General features: G+C 46.4%; 3 protein-coding genes across 3 annotated transcripts in view; all 3 read right to left on the bottom strand.

Moving 5' to 3' along the window:
• LOC114846993 (uncharacterized) lies at positions 1-5,643 on the bottom strand. Its single transcript, XM_029136279.3, has 11 exons — positions 5,555-5,643; positions 5,363-5,464; positions 5,129-5,242; positions 4,742-4,908; positions 3,700-3,871; positions 2,372-2,560; positions 2,211-2,297; positions 1,965-2,120; positions 1,739-1,863; positions 1,399-1,502; positions 1-1,289 (listed from the first exon to the last, which is right to left on the bottom strand). The coding sequence occupies exons 1-11, from the start codon at positions 5,622-5,624 to the stop codon at positions 1,145-1,147; spliced, it is 1,431 nt and encodes a 476-aa protein (XP_028992112.2). The 5' UTR covers positions 5,625-5,643; the 3' UTR covers positions 1-1,144.
• A 523-nt stretch (positions 5,644-6,166) lies between these two features.
• Positions 6,167-7,098, bottom strand: LOC114846991 (heterogeneous nuclear ribonucleoprotein H-like). The gene is made up of 6 exons (XM_041068842.1): positions 7,093-7,098; positions 6,847-7,000; positions 6,675-6,760; positions 6,462-6,597; positions 6,334-6,385; positions 6,167-6,253 (listed from the first exon to the last, which is right to left on the bottom strand). Exons 1-6 carry the CDS (start codon positions 7,096-7,098, stop codon positions 6,250-6,252), a joined length of 438 nt encoding a protein of 145 aa, XP_040924776.1. The 3' UTR covers positions 6,167-6,249.
• A 1,670-nt stretch (positions 7,099-8,768) lies between these two features.
• Positions 8,769-22,323, bottom strand: part of LOC114847225 (CD209 antigen-like protein C) — a 51,466-nt gene continuing 37,911 nt past the window's right edge. Inside the window, exons 3-6 of the mRNA XM_029136744.3 lie at positions 9,606-9,782; positions 9,387-9,529; positions 9,190-9,293; positions 8,769-9,081 (exon numbers count right to left, since the gene is read on the bottom strand). Coding sequence (XP_028992577.2) covers positions 8,925-9,081; positions 9,190-9,293; positions 9,387-9,529; positions 9,606-9,782 — 581 coding nt within the window. The 3' untranslated portion in view covers positions 8,769-8,924. The remainder of the gene's footprint in view (positions 9,082-9,189; positions 9,294-9,386; positions 9,530-9,605; positions 9,783-22,323) is intronic.

Raw genomic sequence — 22,323 nt, 5'->3', positions numbered from 1 at the left:
CCATCCATCCATCCATCCATCCATCCATCCATCCATCCATCCATTCATTCATTCATTCATTCATTCATTCATTCATTCATTCATTCATTCATTCATCTTCTACCGCCTTTTCCCATGTGGGGTCGTGGGGGTACTGGAGCCTATCCCAGCTATCTACGGACGAGAGGTGGGGTCCACCCTGGACAGGTCTCAGTCCATCGCAGGGCAACACACACAGACAGACAACCATCCACACACACTCACACCTACGGGCAATCTAGAGTGACCAATGAACCTAGGGCATGTTTTTGGACCGTGGGAGGAAGCCGGAGAACCCGGAGAGAACCCACGCGAACACAGGGAGAAACGTCAAACTGTGTCCTATCAAAATAAAAGCTTAACAGTGAGTACAGCGTTTTGTTACTGGCTGTGAGCTGTTGATGTGGATGCATGTGATTTTTTACCTGCTCATCCTTGTTGACTTTTTTACATGTTAATGTACTGAAATCAAACAAGTGATTTATTTCATTTATGGATGATTCTTATGGACCTTGAGTTTGTTCCCTTGGCGAGAAAACTAATCACATGAGCTCAAATAACGTAGTATCATGTTGGTACCTGGGTCCTGAGGACAATGAAAGGGCAGCAAGGTCAAAGGTTAAAAGCTGCTGTTCTTCCGTACATATTAAGTGAGAATTCTCAGTTCCACTTCTTTATCAGGAAATTACAATGTCACATTTATTTAAACAAACACTTCCTTTTTTAAGAGAACTCAGTGACAGTGCGTTACCTACAGTGACCCCTCACCCCAAACAGTTCAACCACCTAAAATTTGACCTCCCTCAGATCAGTGCCAAGCATTTTTAATGTCCAGCTACTTTTTTTAGTTCATGAGACTCAACATGGATCCTTCACGTGCAATTGTATGAAACAGACCTTGAAACTTGGGTTTTGTTGATGGTGCGGGACGAGATCACAGTTTACTGCTTTCTTACATCTTAACATTATGCTGTCAGTGAGACTTTGAGCAAATCATACTAATATCATTCTACCAGAGCACAACTTACTTAACTACTCACAGCTACTGAGTCCAATTTTACACAGTTTAAAAGTTAGATCCTTAACCAACATGGGCTAAAATCATTTTATCAATGATGGATTGGATTCAATCCAATCTTTTCTCACAGATCCACAGCAGAGACCTTTCACAGGTCAGATCATTCCATTCTGCAGTTACAGCACTGATGTGGGCACAGTCCTCTTTAATCAAACCTTTACCACCGTCATCAGGCTGGTTCTTATGCCAGTATCTGGAAAAGAGACAAACAAACAGCAAGACACTTTAGATGATGTGAACATTTAAGGCTTGACGGTAAAAAAAACAAGTCTTTGCAGTTGTCTCAGTCTGTGGTAACACACCTCACAGTTAGAGGAGCTCCACTGATCCATCCCCACGTTCCCTCTCTGTCCCTGTCAGTCAGACCAATCCAAGCTGCCTCCTTGGTTAATCCAGACACGAACCTCTGTGTATTTTAGAGTGTTAGGAAAATGTAAAACATCCAAATATGTAAAATAGATTCATGATTTGATAATAATAATCTTGTTAATGTAACAACCAAAAGTGCAAAAAGGGAAAAGAAATAAAGATGTTCTTGAACAAGAGTAGAAGGTTTAAAGAATGTATAATAAACAAACATTAAACATAGAAATGCTGATGAGTATTTTCTGAGTAGTGTTTGTCCTCCCTGCACAAACCAACCTGTTCTTTATCGCTGTCTATCACCACCAGATGTGCTTCTCTCTTAATGCAGTCGTCTCTGCCTTTGGTCCAAGAACCAGGCTCATTAGAGAGGAAATACAGGGAATTGTTGAACATCGTCCATCCTGCCACAAACACCGAAGCAAATAACATGTAACATGTAAAGATTGACCTATTAACAGGATCCAAGATGGAGACTGTGCCGTCCCTCACCACTAACACTCACTCTGTGTAAACAGTCTGCGGAGCTTGTTCCTCTCCTCAGTGACTTCAGAGAGGTTGGCCCTGAGCCGCTCTCTGTCTTCATCCAGGGAGAACACTTGCTTGTTACTGTCCTGGAGACGCTCAGTGAGGTTGGCTGTGATGCTGGAGACTTCTACAACTGGTAATTAAAGAAAAACTGGGCAGATCAAATCCAGGAGACAGAGACTTCAGGCTTTTATATGTAACTGTGGAGGTGATGAAGACTCACAGCAGACGCCAAGTCCGATGAGTCCAGACAACAAGAGAACATTGAGCAGCCCCAGGATGAGAAGAGCTCCGTGAAACCTCCCAGCACCTAAAGAGAGAAAAGACCAGTGACACCACGAAGGGGTCCAGTAACAGTTATTATAGAGCTCATTCTCTACTCACTTGTCTGACTCGATGGGGGCCTCGAGTCAATGGACTTCACACATTCCATGGTAACATAAACATCATCCATGTCATCTGAAAGGTCGTCTGAGGATTTATTTATGGTCTGACAGGAGGTCGTCTTGTGCCACACGAGGCTCAAAGCAGACGCTGACGACAGACTGAAGTACAGAGGTTTAGTTCTACATGAGGAAGTGGTTTAATGGCAGGTTGGATTCTACTGAGAAACGTTCATATAAGACACTAGAGAGCAAAGATGAGAAACTGAAACACCAAGGAACAGATGAATAGGGCACAACTCAATATTAATATTCTTTTTATTCTCAGTCATATTTCACTGCAACACACTTTTTTGGAGAGAAGATTTGCCTTAATTCATCTATATTTTCATATTGTTAAAGTAAAAGTAAAATTGAGAGAGCAAAGATTTATCAAAAACATTGATATACTGTGTGTAATAATAATCTGGGCTGCTGTTAAACGGTTTAATTACTCGTGATACTCTTCATGTCTGACAGCGATTTCTACTGTAAGTTTCTCAGAGCTTCAGAGGAAGTGACTGCTTTCAGTGGGTTTACAGGTATTAAAATAGTTTGAGGTTTGACAATGTGAGGGTGCAGTGAACACGACGCTTCCTACAATAAAACACTGACATTCCCACCACTGACTGCTGTGTCCAGGGCCTCTGAACAACGTTGCCTCTAATTTTTTAACGTATCTGAGCAAACACACAAACCGCCTGAGCGACTCTGTGGACCACTGTGAGCAATACTGTATATGTTACAGTTCGTCCCCCCGTCCTGCAGGGGGTGCCTTGGGTTTTGGTCCTGTGTGTTTGTTGTCACCTACTAGTTGTTTGCTGTCTTGTAATCAGTTTCATTATTTCCACCTGTGTATTTAGTATTTAAGTTCCTAGGTTGAGTTGAGCTTTATTTACGGTCACATGACTCGTGCAGCTGCAGTCAATTAACAATCTGTCCTGTGTTTAGTCTCCAGTACTCACCTTATACCTCTGCCAGATTGTCGCGTGTTATCACCACTTTCCAGCGTTTCTCTTAGATCTAACCTGTTACTTACCTTGCCTGTACTCTAATTCTGCCTGAACCCTGTAGGTACTATTGCCCGGTCTGATTGCCTGGTTACCAATAAAAGCCTCGTCTGAACTCTGATTTGGCCTGAACCCTGTCTGTGCCGTCGCCTGATCTGATCATCTGTTTGTCTGATTACTGTACTTGCATTCCTGGATTTGTGATTAAAGCCTTCAATCGTACCTTCTTGTCTCAAGCGCCGTGCATGTGGGTCCACCATATTAAGCCACCTGACGGTACAATCTGGCCAGAAATGGACCCAGACGGCCTTGATTCCCTCTGGGCTGCTCTCCGGGCGTAGGAGCAGCATTTTCAGGCCCTCGAGGAGAAGAGTGAAGCGGTGATGCAGGAGCTGGCTGGCGGCGCTCTGAAGCAGATCTTCCAGGAGGGAACGCCAGGACAAGCTCAACGCCTGGAAGACAGACAGGCAAGACGAAGTATGGCGAAATATGCGATTGAATTTCACACGCTGGCGGCAGAGGCTGGATGGGAAGTCACGGCGTGTGGCAATGTCTTTATTCAGGGGCTCTCCCAGCGCGTTAAGGACTGCCTGGTGACTTGGGAGCTGCCTAGAGACCTGAACGCTCTAGTCACTCTCGCTTTAACAGTTGGATCATCGGCTGGGAGATAGAGGAGTTGACCAGAGGACGGAGTCGGGGGAGTTCCGCTCCCGCCGTCCTGGGTCGCGGCCCTCCGCGAAGCTGGATGCGCCCCTGGAGCGGAACTCCCCCGGACATCGGGAGCCCCGCCTTTCCCCACCCACTCTCCAAGAGCCCGCCTCCCACCTGAGGAGCCAATGCAGCTGGAGCGGACCCACCTATCAGACGCAGAGAGGATGCGAGGATGCCAATGGAAACCACAGCGCTGGACGGTCGACGGCTCTGGAGGGTAACGCACCACACTAGGCCAGTAACCATGTCTTTTGTTAAAAACCACACAGAGGAAATAACCTTGTCGCCCCAGCTTGCTATCACCCCGTGGTCTTGGGCCATCCGTGGCTTTGCCGTCGCAATCCCCGTCTGAACTGGAGTAGTGGGGAGGTGCAGCAGTGGAGCACGGACTGTGCCAACTTTTGCCTTAAGCCTGTTTTGGACCCACCTGAGCCCTCTTCTGCTGGTCTGTCAAGCGAAGAAACCGAGGTGGTGGACCTGGACAGTGTCCCGGAGTGCTACCGCGACCTCCCTTCCGTTTTTAGTAAGAAGAGGGCCACTGTGGTGGAAATTTCCCATAAAGAGGCAGATGAGAGAGTTGTCTTTTGTAAGATTTATTATAAAAATAAAGGAATATAAAAATATGGGGAGACACAACTCTCTTTACTGGAGTCGATCACCACCAGATGTGCGTCTCTGCTTCTGCAGTCGTCTCTGCCGTCTGTCCAAGGTCCAAACTGACTGGAGAGGAGGTAACAGGAACAGCCAAACCTCCTCCATCCATCAGGACACGCTTTCTCTGTAGCAGAAAGCAGCTACAGTAGCATCAGTTCAAACACACGTCCAGATGTGATATGATAGATGTGATGCAACAAATGGTTTTATCTTATCAAGTTATTAATATTATTATTATTATTATTATTATTATTATTATTATTATTATTATTATTATTATTATTAGTAGTAGTAGTAGTAGTAGTAGTAGTAGTAGTAGTAGTAGTAGTAGTATTAACACTCACTCTGCTTGAGCAGCATCTGCATTTCAGTGATGTTGGTCTTCAGCTGGTTTCTTTCCTCCATTAAATCAGTGACGTTGGCTTTGATGGTGGAGAGTTGTGCAGCAGCATCGTGGTCTGAGACAGAAATAATGAGCCCATGCCCATGCATGGCAGATGTTTAGGCCAAAGGTTGTCTACAGGTCAGTAAAAGTGGGTCAAGGCTCCTAAAAGCCGGTGACCACAGCACTGACTCACAGTGGACACCGAGGCAGATGAGCCCAGCGAGCAGCAGAACACTCAGCAGAACCAGACCCAGGACCACGGCTCCATGACGTGATCTCTCTGAGCTCCTGGGCCCTGAAGAGCAAACATTCAACAGTAATGACCCACAACAGACGTGTTCTCACCTCAGTGCTGCAGCTCCTCCGTCTGACCAAAGATTCTCACCTGGTTCCATTCCTAAAGGTCTTGTCTTAACAGACGGTTCGTTTTCAACGTTCGCATATATGTCCTCCATTATATGATATCACTATTTGAGGAAGCCGAGTTTTTGAGGAAGTAACAAGACAAATTGATAAAATCAGCAGCGCGTGAAATCTTTAAGTCTGGTCATAAGTATAAAGACATTTATTCTCCACCAGAACAAAGACATTCTAAGCATCACACACATAAAATGCTTCGGTCAAAGATTATCAGGATCCAGGTGAAATACATGTATAATGTAATAGGTCATGTAATATATGAAATATAATAATAATAACTTAAACCAGCTTCTGTTTTAATCATTTTATATATTAAATAGAGGAAAAACGCATTTTCCAACTGAACATTGAGCCTAAAAACCTCAGTGATTGTTTAGAATGTTCTGAAGCACTGAACTAATCTGAAGCATCTGTGTTAAAAGTAGTTTTGATGGATTTGATGGTGGGAAGTGGCGCCATCTGCTGGACAAGGTGATATTACAGCAGGTCTAACGTTTCACTTATCAACTGCAGTCAGTCATTCAACACTCACTAAAACTCTGCTAAAACTTCATGTGGAAAATGAAAACAACCGGGCTGTTTCTCTGGTGGCAGCAGTTTATTGAAGCTCCTTGTAATAAATACAGTCGCCCTGTGTTGGTGGCAGCGGGTCTGGAGCCTTCACCTGCAGAAGATCACATGGAGAATTAAACTAAAACAGCCAAAAGTGGCCGTAGACCTGGAGATGCAGCTTCTAATTCTCACCTTCCATCACAGTTCCGTGCAGAGTTCAGGAATAACTCGACGTATCGGTTTCCTAAAGCAGACATTCACAGTGCGTTAGTGGAGCGCACATGAAGAGCAGCCGCGTTAACGCAGCTCCACCGTCTCACCTATGTACTCTCTGTCTCTGGACATGGCGGCCACTGCGTCCTGGTGGCGGCTGAAGAAGACGTCGGCCTCTCCGTTCGGCCTCCCGTCGGGAGCACATTCCAGCAGGATCTTGGCCACGATCAGAGGAGAGAAGAACTGCTCGAGGAACATGAAGAGATTAGAGAGCACACGGTGTGAAGCTGATTTCAGCAGAAAGGACCTCTTCGTTTTACCGCCACGATGTCGTCTGCAGACACTCGGAACGGAAGACCCCTCACGTGGACGTAGTGCAGCGGCAGCGAGGAGCTCTGAGGAGACCCTGGAGACGCACACGGGGTTCCTGTGACTGTCACGCTTCAAACAGACACCATGTTATCTGGGTGATGAGCTAAGAAGCTCCCTCACCGGTACCGGTACCGGTGCCGGCGCCGGCGCCGGCCTGCGAGGCAGAGACGGGCTGAGGGCCGGTCCCACCAGCAGCTGGACCCGTCCTCCGCCTGGAGGAGTGGATCTCATCACTTCTGCTGGGAAACACCTCGATGCAAAAAGTACAAAGTGGCTATGCAGATGTGACTGATACTGAGACTTGAAAGCAGAACCATTACCTCCACACTACAGCGTACAAGCGTTCAGCGGCAGAATTAATTGCACCGGCATGCAAACTCAAGACATGCCAGATAGTTACCACATATGCTGATAGCTCATATGCACACAAAACTATTCATGCATTTGCCAGCAATGGGAAAATAGAGGCATGAGAACATCAATGGGAAGCCTATAATGCATGGTGATTTAATAAAAAATCTGTTAAAGGCAGAACAACTACCAATGAAGATGCAGTGAATACATGCAAACAGCGCTCCCAAAAGCTTAAAAGACAAATGGACCCAAAAGGAGCAACTGTTAATTCACAGGGTTCTTATGTTGGACAAGAGGGGAAACCTGTTCTACCACGATCCCTTTATAAATGGGCTTCTGTTCCTGATGCATCACATGCACTAAACACAACGAGAAGAAAATTCCATGAAGTAGAATTAACTAGGTGTCAAAGTAAAAAGTACTGTTTGACATTTATAGATCCTTTTTTGCCAAATGGGTAGAAGTGTTCCCCACAACCACTAATGTAGCGAAAACACTAGTACAAGATAATATACCTATTTTACAGTATAAATGGACCACATTTTGTAAATCAAGTCATCTCCTCTATTGCCAAAGTGCAGGGTTGGCTGAAAGAATGACAAAATTAAAAGTAAACTGAGGCCATGGCAGAAACCAATACGGACTGAGGTTCTTGTCTCTCCATCTAGTTAAACTTAATATCAGAATCAGGAGACTGATCTGTCACCTTTTGAAATAGTGTATGGAAGAGAGTAGAAAACACCTCAGTTCCTTAATATACCAATAGACAACAAGTAGAAGGGGACATAGTTGATTACACGTTAAAGGTGTTAAAACATCATCAGAAATGCTCTTCTTAAAACGCTGCTCAAGGTGTGCCTTACTCACAGGAGGGACCGCTGCAGGTTGGTGACTTTGTGCATCAGAGTCATAAAACGCAAGAACTGGACCTCACCACGCAGAGTGACCCTGTTGAAGGCATCTCTAGGTGGATACACAACAGCAGAATGCAGGAGTTGTACTAACTGCCCTTGTGCTGTGAATAGATGCTAAGCCGCTCCCTGACCTCTTCGAGGATGAGGAGAGACCTCCTGACCAGTATCACACTAACTCGTGTTATCGTTACATGAAGGTCCTCGCCAGACAGAGCACTCATAACTTTACTGAAAATGGCTGTTTTGTGTGGAGGCATGCCAAAGCCTGTTGCAAATCCTGATGTACAAATTCAGCCTGTAGACGCACAACACCAGTGACTACAGTACATCCGGACACCCGTGTCACCTTCTATGCCTCTTTCTGAGGTCAAAGCAAAGGACTAGTTCCACGTCCTTCACCATTACCAGGGTCATAATTAGACAGGACTTTTGAGTGCCAACTTCTCCACAGGCATCCTATTCCTATTTGAACATATTTCATGGACACTGTTTCCAGACCAGCAGCTTTACTCTTTTGAGAAAAAAAGGATTTAGCCGTCTCAGTAGAAGTCCCCCTGAAACACTGCCAGACTGTAAAGACGCCTCGCTCAGCAGTGCCACTCATTTCAACACTTCTGAGGCTTAAAGGGAGTTCAGTGTGTCTCTTATTATGACGGTCCTGATTTCATTCATTATTCATTATTACTAAGTTCTGTGCAGCTTAGAGGGGACAGTGCCCCTAATGTCCTCATAAAGAATCGAACCATGACAGCATCAGTCTGACTTACAGCAGGTTTAATAACAGTCACACAATAAAGTAAGTCAACAAAATTGTTTACAGTTGTTGCTTTTGAGGTTTTCACATTCATGCAGATATGTTGAGGAGAAAATATGATGTTTCTTGTCTGTTTACTGAAGTATTAGATATGAAAATCTTTAATCGTCAAAGCTCTAAAGGTCTTTTTCACAGATCCAAGGTATCAAAACCTCACATGAGCGATCGTTCCATTTCTGTTCCTCTACGCGATACATGTTGATGTGAACACAGTCTTCTTCCCCGTGTCGTGGGTCACCGTTGCCGTTATCAGGCTGATTAGAATTCCAGAACCTGGGAGCCCAGTGAACACAAGCATGACACCGTTAACATGTGACCTGCATCTGGGTTCCAATGTTCCACTAGTAAAAGCTGTGAACAGATGAAGATGTGAGCTCTTACGTCACAGTCAGCGGACTTCCATCGACCCATTTCCAGGTCCCCTCTTTGTCTGAGTCACTCAAACCAATCCAGCTTTCCTGTTTAGTCAATTTAGTGAGGAAAGTCTGTAAAAGAAATAAAAGTCAATCAATCAAAACAAAAAAGTCACAGAAGAACAACGATAATTGGCTTTAAAACACAGAAAAACCATCTCAGACCTGCTCCTCAGCGCTGTCGACCACCACCAGGTCTGCTCCACTCTTTCTGCATTCTTCTCTTCCCTTTGTCCAGGACCCAGACTGACTGGAGACATGATAACAGGAACATCCAAACTTCTTCCATCCAGCAGGACAAACTTTGTCTGTAACACAAGGACATTTAGAATCAGCCTCGATGAGCTTCCTGACACAAAGCACTGAGATGCTGCTGACACTGACTCTGTCTGGACAGTCTGAGCATCCTGTCTCTCTGCTCCATTACAGTGAGGTTGGCCTTCAGCTGGTCTCTCTCTTCTGTCACTGAAGACAGTTTGTCATTACTGGTCTGTAGAAGCTCGCTCAGGTTGGCTTTGACAGCTGAGGTTTCTGCTGCTGCACCACGTACCACGTTATGATCTAAAGTAAAGACAAGACACATCTGTGAACAAACTAATGTATGAATTCAGACAATATAACATTATGAAGCAGATGTATTCAGTCTGATAATGCTTTGTTGGTTGGAACCTTCAACAATCATGCCTAAAACTCTGACTGTGTGTAATTCAATGTAAATTATCCATGTAATTGTATCACATAAATACCAGATAAGAGGTGACATTTAATGTAAAGGCTTTCTGTCAGGTTAGGGTTATGCCGTTAAATAAAGCAGTACATACAGTTAATGCAATTTTACACATAAACCTTTTGTTTATGTGAAATATTGTACATTACATAAAACAGGGTAAGTCACACCTCCCACCACCAACCTCCAGCTCCTGGTGGCCCGGCCACATTCTTCTCAGTTCCTGGTGGCCCGGTCCCGGCCACGCTCGTCTCAGCTCCTGGCGGCTCGGCTCCGGCCGCATCTGCATTGGTTCCTGGCGGCTCAGCGACGGCCGCATCTGCATCGGTTCCTGGCGGCTCAGCGCCGGCCACGCCTGCATCGGCTCCTGGTGGTCCGGCGCCGACCACGTCTTCACGTCTGTCTTCGTCTCCGGTCCCGGCTTCGTTTCTGGTCCCGACTCTGGCTCCACGTCTGTCTTCGTCTCTGGTCCCGGCCACGTCTCCACGTCTGTCCTCGTCTCTGGTCCCGGCTTCGTCTCTGGTCCCGGCTCTGGTCCCACGTCTGTCTTCATCGCTGGTTCCACATCGGTTCTCGCCCTGGCTGCCGGACTGGTGGCCTTGCCCTCGGCACCTCCTGCTGTTTGGATGGCGCTGCCTCCTTCGGCACCGTCCGCCTCGACTCTGCCGTCGTCACGGCCGCTCGCCCGGGGAACGTCCCCTCCTGCCACGACGATGGCGCGGCCTCTGCCGACGTTGTTCACCGCGACCCTGGGACCCCAAGAGCATCTCCGTCGGGAGGGCGCTGGACTCGGCTCTGCCCCCCCGGACCCCGCCCGCCATCGTGGCGGACTCCCCTGCTACCACCCTCCAGAAGAGCGGGTTTTTGGGTCCCAGGGAGTCTTTGGGGACGAACCCTGTTGGACTCTCTGTTTCTGTTTACATGGACTCATAATGGACTTTTGTCTCTGTTTCAACCCTCCTCCGGTCCTCCCTCCACCCACCCTGCTTGTGTGCCCGTGCGGGGAGGGATAAAACCTGAGCCCTGCTGTGTATGACCTGGACTGTCTTCGCTAACGAGTATTGGAATAAACCTTGTGTCTTACTCCCTACCATCGTGTCCTCGCACCGTGCATGTGGGTCCTCTCTCTGCCGTTCCTGACACACACCTCCCTCACCGGCTGTGAGCAAATCTAACACCATTCTATTCTACATGGCAACAATTCTCAGAAGATCGATCTCACGGTTCTGTCCCTCATTCACGGTGATGGATGCGTTAACCCAAACCTGGAAATGGTAATCAACGGTTTATAACCTTAGCATATTCTTTCCCACACTAGTGTGTGGGACAAGACAAAGAGCAATTTTGGAAGCAGTGTTCTAATGTTTGAATTCTTGTGGAATGTCCGAACCTGTCTTATCGTCATGTGGTTTAAAGGTCGGGTAGAGGCTTCGTCTAGCACGCACTTTAGCTGGAATCTTGTGGGGCTCTGCAAAAAAGGTGTGGTCAGACACTTTAACTGGCACACATCGACCTGACCAACGCCTTGGCAGTGACATGTAAACCTTAGTGCCGCAGAGCCACCAGCCTCCATCGACCACGATAAGGTGATTGCTTTTCCTTCGTTGACAGCTGTGAGAAGGACACAACACATGTTAACAGGTAATTTCCCTATGGGTTCAGCCCCCCTCCTTGCTCGCTTCTCTTAACACCAAGGGAAGCCAGTACCAGCACCAGTGGTACCAGGCCAATGTGAACAACTAGGTAGGGCTCGAGGGATGATCACTTTATCACTAGCAACAGACCCTTAACATCAGCACAAGAAACTTTAGTTCCCTCAGCGGTATAGTTGTACTCATACGTTTTCTGAAACATCTTCTGGAAAAGTTCAGGAGTGTATGGCTTTGATTCAGCATCTGGTCATCCCACAGTACATTTAGAGTAAACAAACCCATCATGAAGATTGTGACACAGACCACTACCCGGAGCTTACCCACCTGGAGCTGGGAGAGGGGATCTGTTGGTTTCTCCGGCGACCAAAGGTTTTGATACCGGTCGACTTCCACCCCTACTCAGTGCCAACCAGGGGAATCACCGACTTGCAGTGGTTTTGATGGATCCACGTAGCTCTCTCCTCGATCTTTACAGCCGTCGGTGTAGTGAATACCACAGTGTATGGCCCCTCCCACCGCGGACTTGACCACGTCTTTCATTTGATGGCCTTGATGAGGATCTGGTCACCTGGCCCGATCTTCTCCTCCTGCTGAGAAAAAGCAGTGTCTGGCAGCTTATTTGCATTCACAATCTCTTTTTCCTAACACAAACGGTCTACCATAAATGATCTCAAAAGGTGTTAAACCATTCCCTGTTGGAGTGATTCTCATGTACAGTTTTAGTAGGTCCAGGCATTCTGGCCAGGACCTCCCAGTCCATAGTTTTCTTCAGTCTCAGTTTAACTGTACCATTTGTTCGTTCTACCAGCCCTGCATTCTGTGGGTGGTCAGAACCGTGATTTTTCAACGTGATGCCTGAGTGGGTGGCCACTTGTCTTATCACTTTGTTCACGAAGTGTGGCCCATTATCACTGTAGATGACTGTGGAATGCCATGTACATGAATAATGATTTTGCACAATGCTTTAGCAACCGTCAGTGCATCACAACCTACTTGGAAAACGGACATATCAACACAAGGCAGTATTTGTAGTTGTTGCTTTTGTTCAATTCAATGAAGTCCATATGCAGAAACTGGAAAGGGTGAGACGCCTCAGGAAACTGTCCTCTCTTAGGCCTCTCATTTCCTCTGTACATTATGTTTACAACATGTTAAACACGCTCTGCAAAACTGTTTGCCATAGGAATTAAACCCATGTGTGAAAAAGTGCTGTTCCACCGTTCTCATCATCCCCCTTGTGGAGACGTGGCAAGGCCCATGGCTCAACACAGCAACGGTGTGGAACAGGTTTCGTGGTAAAACCGGTTTGGAATCTACTTTGTAAATTCCATCAATTAAAGCTGCACCCAGCTTAATCCATCGTTTCTGTTTAGAAGACGGTGATTGGCATTGCATATCCTTAATCACCTGGATGTCTAAAGGTTCTTTAGGACTTTGTGAAATTGCCGTTAAGGTCAAAACACCATGTTTGCCTTCTGCAGCTTCTTTAGCTATTTTGTCAGCAAAAGCGTTGCCCTGTGAAACAGGGTCTTTCCGTTTGGTGTGTGCAGCGCATTTGCACACAGCAAAAGACTTAGGTAATAACACGGCTTGTAGCAAGTCTTTCAACAAATCCGCATGCTCGTTCGTCATTACTCTACAGGCCCATTGGGCTGCGAAATAGTGGAGTGTGGAAAACGCTTACTGGCTGTCAGTATAAATCGTTACATCAACTTCTCGTCCTGCTTTGCATGCTTCAGTCAAAGCTACTATCTCAGCAGCTTGAGCTGAAAAATGTGACGGAAGCTTTCCTGCACGAATCCCACTGTCTTGGGTCTCGACAGAGAAACCCGTCTGAGTCTGTCCAGTAGATGTCCGTGAACACGAACCATCAACGAACCAGACCTCGCCCAATGTCAAAGCTGTGTCTCTCAGGTCTGCCTGTGGTTTACACTGCTGTTCAGTGGTTTCTGCGCAGCTGTGTTGTTCCCCTTCCTCTTGTGTTGGAATTAGTGAAGAAGGGTTTAGTGTGTTACACCGCTTGATGGTGATACTGTATGCGACTGTGACATAAGTGTTGACAAAACTGAAAGGTGCCGTGCAGGTGACAGTAAGGACATCTTGTCCTGTCTGCGTCTGGTCTGCGTCAACAGCATGTCTACAGCGTGTGGTACTAGCAGCTCTTCCGCTGAGCAGTGCACTGCAAGTGCAGCTGCACACACTGCTTGTACACAAGATGGTAAAGCGTATGCAACAGGGTCTAAACGTTTGGAATAATAAGCTACAGGCTTGTAGCGGCCGCCTGTTTGCTGGTCCAACATAGAAGTTATGAAATGGCCTTTACAATCATAAATTACTGTTTGAACAAATGGTCTTGAATAGCCTGGTAAGCTTAATACTGTAGCACCAGTAAGAGCGTGTTTCAGCGAAGTGAAAGCTTCTTCAGCTTCTGGAGTCCACTCTATATTCCGCTTTATGGACATAGGTTGGGAGTAGATCACATCTAACAACGGTTGTGTTATTTGTGCATAGCTTGGCAACCATAGTCTGCAGTAGTTGCACAACCCTAGAAATTGCATCATCTGCTGTTTCGTTTGCGGTTTAGGAGCATCTAAAATAGACGCTTTTCTGTCGACCGTCAAGCCGCGACCGCAAGGTGACAGTTCATGTTCTAAAAAGGTCACATTCTCTTTGACCCACTGCAACTTTGAAAGCGAAGCTTTGTTTCCCGTCTTTGCTAAATGACAGAACAGTGCAAGTGCAGCGATCTCGTTGTTTTGCTTAGTATCAGAAGCAATTAAAATGTCATCCACATAAACTAACAACTGACTGTGGTGTGGCATTTCAAAATCTGTAAGACAATTCTGTATTTCTGCAGAAAAGATGGTTGGGCTGTAACAATATCCCTGTGGTAACCTGGTGTAAGTGTATTTCTTTCCCTGATATGTGAACCCAAACCATCCCTGTGATTCTTTAGCTAATGGTATGGAAAAGAATGCATTGCTCAGATCCACAACTGTGATCTATTGCTTATCTGGTTTTAGCTGGTTAAGTAATGTGTGGAGATCGGGCACACACGGAGCACGGCTCTCAACTGCTTGGTTCACTGCTCTTAGATCTTGAACCATTCTCCATGCCCCTGATTCTGCTTTCTTAACAGGAAAAATCGGAGTGTTACACTGAGCATCTGGGGATTCTATAATAATGCCTGCTTTTATCATATAATCAATGACTGGTTTTATACTGGTTAATGCATCTGGTTTCAATGGATATTGACGTATGCGGGGATGGTAATCAGTTTTAGCCTTGCTCACCACTGGTGTGGCAGTGGTCATTAACTCTACATCTGCTTTCCCATTCGACCAAAAAGAATCTGGAACCTGTGATAAAAGGGGATCAGGCAGTGTGCACAAAGCAAGTCATTCTCCCTCATCATGTGGGACATCCAAATAGACACAGGGTGAGGTAGTGACCACCCATCGTAAAGGTCTCATATAGATGGAGCGTCAATCAGCCGACCATCCCCGATGTCCTTCCAACAGGGGATTTGTGCTGCGCTAAAGACGTCCCCGATGTCATTCCACTTCTGCAGTGGAGCTTTGTTTACCGACACATGAGGGGTAGAATCCTGTACTTGGAAAAGTTCGAGTGCCTTCTCGGTGGGCTGAACTGCACACCCCGTCATGCCCTTTTGGTCAGTGTACATGGCATTTAGAGTCACGCTCTGGGGGCCCAAATTAAAAATCTGGCTGTCATAATCAAAGTCTGGCCCTGGTGAATGTTTGTACTGTATCTTAACGTAATGTGAAACTTCTCTAAAGACTGAGGTATAAAGGGTCCCTTCTGACTGAATAGCTAGGGACAATAACTGTTCAGAAGTGTGTGTGGGGTCTGGACTTGGCAGATCTAATGTCCAGTAGTAATGTGGTTCTTCAATGCTATATAACGGTAGGGTCTGTCACGGAACGGCAGAGAGAAGACCCAAATTTGCAGACATGGGTTCACTAACAATGATCTGGCAACTGGCTATGGTAAGTACTGGTGGTTAAATACAGAAGAGTGATTAGCTAAATTATTGACAGGTGTGCATGGTGAACCGGGAGTGACAGGAAACAGCTGTGATCTGGGGGAAAAAGTCCATCAAAATAAAAGACCGAAACAAGAACATGACAATGGATAAAACTCAGACCTTTCAACATAAGACTGGAAACCAAATCAAAACCGGACAGGGTCAGTATTTTTTCGCCCTTGCCTATAGCAACCATACCTTTGGAAGTGGGGACAATAGAGATTCTAAATAGTGTCATCAAATCACGACCTAGCAGGTTAACAGGACACTTTGGACACAGCACCACTTCGACACGCTCAGACTCCCCAGTCTTAGGGTCAGTGAACATAATTGGCTTTGAAAAAGAATCTTTGGTCACAAGTCCATTTGCTGATTTAATAAAAATGAACCGGGAAGAACTCTGAATCTGTTCTCTCAGCACAGTTTTGTCAGCTCCTGAATCGCACAAAAAAGTAACCGTTACCGTACCGTTAAGAAGGAAATCTCTAGTGGGGAGCTGGTCAGCTGATGTAAATAAAAAGGAGTCTACCGACTGTGTGAGGTCCAGTGTCTCTGCATCATCACCTGCTGGTTTTACCAGTGAATTATTTAAATCTAGTCAGCTCATGTGTGGATTTCGTGGGGGTGGTCTGTTAAACTCTTTGAGAGTTCTAAAGACTTTGTCAGGGTGGCTAGGTCTGCGGGGGCACTGTCTGGCGTAGTGCCCTGGCTGGTCGCAGATGAAGCATCTGCCTATTTTTCGGGGGCGCATCCTACCCTTTTCCTGTTCACCCATCTTTCTCTTGTGGAACTGCTTTCCACGTACTTCACGAGTTCTGAAAGAAAGTGTTGAACTGTTCTCCTTCACCTTCATCTGACCTCCCGAACAACCCAAACACGGCTGCTTTGGCTTTCTGTTTCTTTCTTTTGATGATTTCAGACGCATGGTGAGCATAGTTCATGATTTTGGGGACATTAGCTGTGCGGTGGTTTACGTCATGCTTTGGGATGAAATCAGCTATGGTGTGGTGAAAACCCCCCATTAGCGCTTGTTTTAGCTGCTGCTGATAGGGTGAGTCATCAGCGGTGTCCTCGGTTAAACCGCTGTGGTTTCGGAACACTTCCTCTAACCCTTCCTCTGTACTCAAACACATCTTCACCTTCTTTTTGACTGCATTGCGCAATTTTAGCATAGTCTGTTTTTTTTTTCCACAGCTTTTTCATGTTTTCATGCACCATCTCTACTTGGTGTTTCAATGCACTGCTTTTAGCTGGTAAATTTGTGTCGCGTGCATCTTTTCCAGTAAACTTTCTTTCTTCTTTCTTACTTTCTTTCCAGAGACTTTCTGAAAGTTTGATCAACTTCCCAGCCATTGAGTCCAAACGAATCTATGAACTGGCAAGGTTTATCAACCCAGGCATCCACATCTTTGAATCACCTAAGCTTTTGCACGCTTCTGTGCAGTCTGCTTTGGTCCAGGGTCGGAAGACATAAATTGTCTCTCTGTCATCAAACGCACCTGAGGCTGTCGTCGCCCCATAATGCGGGTTTGCAACTTCTATGATGGGATAGAATTCTCCATTTGCTCCCCCTGGGATGGGTGGGTTGGGAGATGGGCAATCATAATTACTGTCAATTATGTTATATTGTTGTTTGAGGGGTTTCAGATCAGGATAATGAGTTGGTTCTCCTAACATTAAGGAGTGGAGTTCACCTTTGTGAGTTGTTCTGGTGTGTTTGGCTATAGGGTCAGCTCTAGCAGCTGCAGGTTTATTAATGTCCAATCTTCCTACTGATCTCTGGATTTTAAGCATATTTTCTTCGATTTCAGATTTTCGATCTGGTTTCTGCCTTCTCTCTTCACTAATTTTCGCACCTTCACTAGCACAGACGGTTTCTTCGTCTGGCTTCACCACAACAGCTGCCTGCAGGGCAAGCCGTTCACGCTTCATGTCTAATTTTTTTCCTGAATATCCTGTGTCCACTTAAGCGCTTGCTCTCGCCACTTCACAGCCTCCAACAATTGCAGATGTTTTTCTTTGTTTGGAGGGAGCTCTGCGAGTGTTAAGAGCTTCAACCTTTAATCTCTCAACTAGTTTCTCACAGGGACCGTACATCAGTTTGCCCTCAAACCCGTACGTATCTCCCACAGTTTCAAGAATCCAGTACTGCCAGGTGAAAATTTCTCCATGTACTTGGAGTCACCATCCATGGTGGCAGGTTTGCTTTTCCCATTACCCATTCTGAATAATCTTTTTGACATTCAAGTGTAAACTCTTTCTGGTCAGGATCAACGATCGGTCACAGTGTCTGCAAGGATCATTGACTACACCAAGCTTCTACAGAAACTAGTTTTCTGTGGATACAATCATTCACACGTTTTGTTAACGTCTTAACAAGTACGCTGGAATTACGGCTCCAGTCAACCCAGTCGATCCTACACGACTCTGGAATTATGACACTAGTCAACCCTTAGTTATTTATCCTGGAATTCCAGGCCCAGTCAACCCCAATCATGGCATCACGGACACTCACTTATTGTTGCTGTATTGCTCGTCTCCTGGAACTCGTCATCAACGTTGTCGGAGGGAAGATCAGGATCTGTCACCGACCCAGCAACGAATTCACGCCCCAGGATTTTGTGTCGGACGAGTAGATGTCCGGCTGACGTCAGACTTCGGCATTCCGTCACCTTCCTCCCACGACGTGGACTGTTGAGCTCTGGCTCGAAGGACCACATTATGTTGGGTCTGAAAATACCACAACAGCACTGATACACACAGAGACGAGAACAATATAGCACACTGAGAGCCAACCAGTTTTTACTTGGCCAAGGGGAGCTCGCCTGAGATCTTAGCGTTGTAAGTGCTTCCCTCAGAGACCAACCAACTCCAACGAACTTCCCCAAAGCGCAACATTTTATTGATGCTTGTACACGCCTTATATCATTGGTGAACTTATTAACATGCGGAAACACAAACTTAGGCATAGCAATACTCCTCCAAAACCTCTTGTGGTTTTAAACACCTACGCCTGAATAGGAGCACAGAGCAAATGTGACGAAATTGTTCTTCGTATATGACAATACTTGTATAAGAACTTAAGCATGTGGTTAGACGTCAGTGCAACTGTCAATGTGGTTATAAGACACAGCAACTGCAAACCATAAATGGTAAATGTATAAATGAGATGAATAATAGATTAAAATATATTTTCTCCAACAGACGCAACTACAGTAACAGATCTGTTCTAATCAGAAACTGAAAGAAGAGTTTCACCTTTGAGGTTTGACAATGTGAGGGTGCAGTGAACACGACGCTTCCTCCAATAAAACACTAACATTCCTACCATTGGCTGCTGTGTCCAGGGCCTCTGAACAACGTTGCCTCTAATTTTTTAACGTTTCTGAGCAAACACACAAACCGCCTGAGCGACCCTGTGGACCACTGTGAGCAATATGTGTTACAGTTCGTCCCTCCGGCCTGCAGGGGGTGCCTTGGGTTTTGGTCCTGTGTGTTTGTTGTCACCTACTAGTTGTTTGCTAGTTTCATTATTTCCACCTGTGTATTTAGTATTTAACTTCCTAGTTTGAGTTGAGCTTTATTTACGGTCACATTACTCACCCAGCTGCAGTCAATTAACAATCTGTCCTGTGTTTAGTCTCCAGTACTCACCTCATACCTCTGCCAGATTGTCGCGTGTTATCACCACTTTCCAGCATTTCTCCTAGATCTAACCTTTTACTGAACCTTGCCTGTACTCTAATTCTGCCTGAACCCTGTAGGTACTATTGCCCGATCTGATTGCCTGGTTACCAATAAAAGCCTCGTCTGAACTCTGATTTGGCTTGAACCCTGTCTTTGCCGTCGCCTGATCTGATCATCTGTTTGTCTGATTACTGTACTTGCATTCCTGGATTTGTGATTAAAGCCTTCAATCGTACCTTCTTGTCTCAAGCACCGTGCATGTGGGTCCACCATATTAAGCCACCTGACAGTACAATCTGGCCAGAAATTGACCCAGACGGCCTTGATTCCCTCTGGGCTGCTCTCCAGGAGTAGGAGCAGCATTTTCATGCCCTCGAGGAGAAGACTGAAGCGACAATGCAGGAGCTGGCTGGCCTCCAGGAGGTAACACCAGGACGAGAGGCGGCTCAACACCTGATGCGTATCAAACAGGGAAGATTGAGTACAGCAAAGTACGCGATTGAATTCCGCACGCTGGCGGCAGAGGCTGGATGGGACATCACAGAGCTTGGCGATGTATTCATTCAGGGGCTCTCCCAGTGTGTTAAGAACTGTCTGGTGACTCGGAAGCTGCCTAGTGACCTGAACGCTCTAGTCACTCTCGCTATACAGATTGATCATCGGCTGGGACTTAACGACCAAGTGCTCTCCACTGAATTCTTGGAGCTGTACAACATCAATAGAACTCTAAGGGCCTTCATTGCAACTCGCTGAGGTTGTGGAGAACCACCCTTGAAGACCATGGGAAGCCACTTGCCCAAGTATCCATCAAATGTGGCATATACCAAGGAGATGCACTGTCCCCACTGCTGTTCTGCATAGGTCTGAACCCCCTCAGCCAAATAATAAACAAGACTGGCTATGGATACCAACTCCGGAACGGGGCCACCATAAGTCACCTCCTCTACATGGATGACATCAAGCTGTACGCCAAGAGTGAGCGAGACATCGACTCACTGATCCACACCACCAGGATCTACAGCTCGGACATCGGGATGTCATTCGGGCTCGAGAAATGTGGGAGGATGGTGACAAAGAGAGGCAAGGTAATCCACACAGAAGGGGTCTCACTCCCAGAAGGAACAATAGCAGACATTGAGGACAATTACAAGTACCTTGGAATACCACAGGCAAACGGCAACCTTGAACAGGCAACAAGGAATGCGGCAACAGCCAAATACCTCCAACGAGTAAGGCAAGTCCTAAGAAGCCAGCTCAATGGCAAGAACAAATCCCGGGCAATAAACAGCTACGCCCTGCCAGTGATCAGATACCCTGCGGGAATAATAAGGTGGCCAAAGGAAGAGATACAGACCACAGATGTTAAGACACGAAAGCTCCTCACCATGCACGGAGGGTTCCACCCCAAATCCAGTACCCTGAGACTGTACGCTAGCCGCAAGGAAGGGGGCCGAGGACTAGTGAGCGTGAGAGCCACTATCCAGGATGAAACATCCAAGATCCATAAGTACATCAAGGATAAGGCCCCGACAGATGACGTGCTGAGTGAATGTCTCAGGCAGTGGAGAACAGAGGATGAGATGCTGGAAGAGGGACCATCATGGGAGGACAAGCCCTTGCATGGGATGTACCACCGGAACATAACTGAAGTGGCTGATCTCAACAAATCCTACCAATGGCTTGAAAGGGCTGGGCTGAAGGACAGCACAGAGGCACTCATCCTGGCTGCACAGGAGCAGGCCCTGAGCACCAGAGCCATAGAGGCCCAGATCTACCCAGATCTACCACACCAGACAAGACCCAAGGTGTAGACTGTGCAAAGAGGCCCCAGAGACGGTCCAGCACATAACTGCAGGGTGTAAGATGCTGGCAGGCAAAGCATACATGGAACGCCATAACCAAGTGGCTGGCATAGTATACAGGAACATCCGCGCGGAGTATGGACTGGAAACCCCAAGGTCAAAGTGGGAAACACCTCCCAAGGTGGTAGAGAACGAGCGAGCCAAGATCCTGTGGGACTTCCAGATCCAGACTGACAGAATGGTAATGGCGAACCAACCAGACATTGTGGTGGTGGATAAAGAACAGAGGAAAGCCGTAGTGGTGGATGTGGCAATACCAAGCGATGGCAACATCAGGAAAAAGGAACATGAGAAACTAGAGAAATACCAAGGGCTCAGAGAAGAACTGGAGAAGGCTTGGAAGGTGAAGGCCACAGTGGTGCCTGTGGTGATCGGAGCACTGGGGGCAGTGACCCCCAAACTGGAGGAGTGGCTACGACAGATCCCTGGAAAAACATCCGAAATCTCAGTCCAGAAAAGTGCAGTCCTAGGAACAGCAAGGATACTGCGCAGAACCCTCAAGCTCCCTGGCCTCTGGTAGAGGACCCGAGCTTGAAAAGGGGATGAGACCACCCGCGGAGGGTGAGAATAGAGTGTGTATATATATATATATATATATGGGCAGTGACCCCCAAACTGGAGGAGTGGCTACAACAGATCCCGGGAATAACAGCCGACATCTCAGTCCAGAAAAGTGCAGTCCTAGGAACAGCAAGGATACTGCGCAGAACCCTCAAGCTTCCTGGCCTCTGGTAAAGGACCCGAGCTTGGAAAAAACAGATGAGACCACCCGCGGAGGGTGAGAAGGGAGTTTTTTTTTATATATATCAAAAATCTGGACTTTCTTCACATTATTTGGACGTAACGACGGAGTGAATCTGGTGTTTTAAACAGGCCAACGGAGGCTGTTTTTATAGTATATTCAATTAATTCACAATTATTGATTAGAACTTCAAAGCTGTGTTTGTTTGAATTAAGTTTATATCCTGAATCTACTACACCTCCTCCTGCATCATGTTTGTGTTTCTGCAGTTTCTACCTAAACGAGTAGAAAGGTTCAACTCACCTCCTCTGGCACCTTTTGGTTTTTAAATTTCTGAAACCTAGTTTAGCAACCCAGAGAAACCAAGGCAAGGAAGTCTGAATG

Source organism: Betta splendens, chromosome 21, assembly GCF_900634795.4.
Source record: "Betta splendens chromosome 21, fBetSpl5.4, whole genome shotgun sequence".
Taxonomy (NCBI): Eukaryota; Metazoa; Chordata; class Actinopteri; order Anabantiformes; family Osphronemidae; genus Betta; species Betta splendens.
This window is presented reverse-complemented; position numbering and strand designations above follow the sequence as displayed.

Excerpts from the sequence above, each read along its gene's own strand:
- LOC114846993 (XM_029136279.3), bottom strand. The coding sequence starts at position 5,624 with ATGGAGGACATATATGCGAACGTTGAAAACGAACCGTCTGTTAAGACA. Across the intron at positions 5,243-5,362 it reads CATCTGCCTCGGTGTCCACT|ACCACGATGCTGCTGCACAA; the intron begins GTGAGTCAGTGC and ends TTTCTGTCTCAG. Across the intron at positions 2,561-3,699 it reads GGTCCATTTCTGGCCAGATT|CATGTAGAACTAAACCTCTG; the intron begins GTACCGTCAGGT and ends AAACCACTTCCT.
- LOC114846991 (XM_041068842.1), bottom strand. Across the intron at positions 6,761-6,846 it reads CGGCACCGGTACCGGTACCG|GGTCTCCTCAGAGCTCCTCG; the intron begins GTGAGGGAGCTT and ends GTGCGTCTCCAG. Across the intron at positions 6,598-6,674 it reads CTGCAGACGACATCGTGGCG|TTCTTCTCTCCTCTGATCGT; the intron begins GTAAAACGAAGA and ends TTCCTCGAGCAG.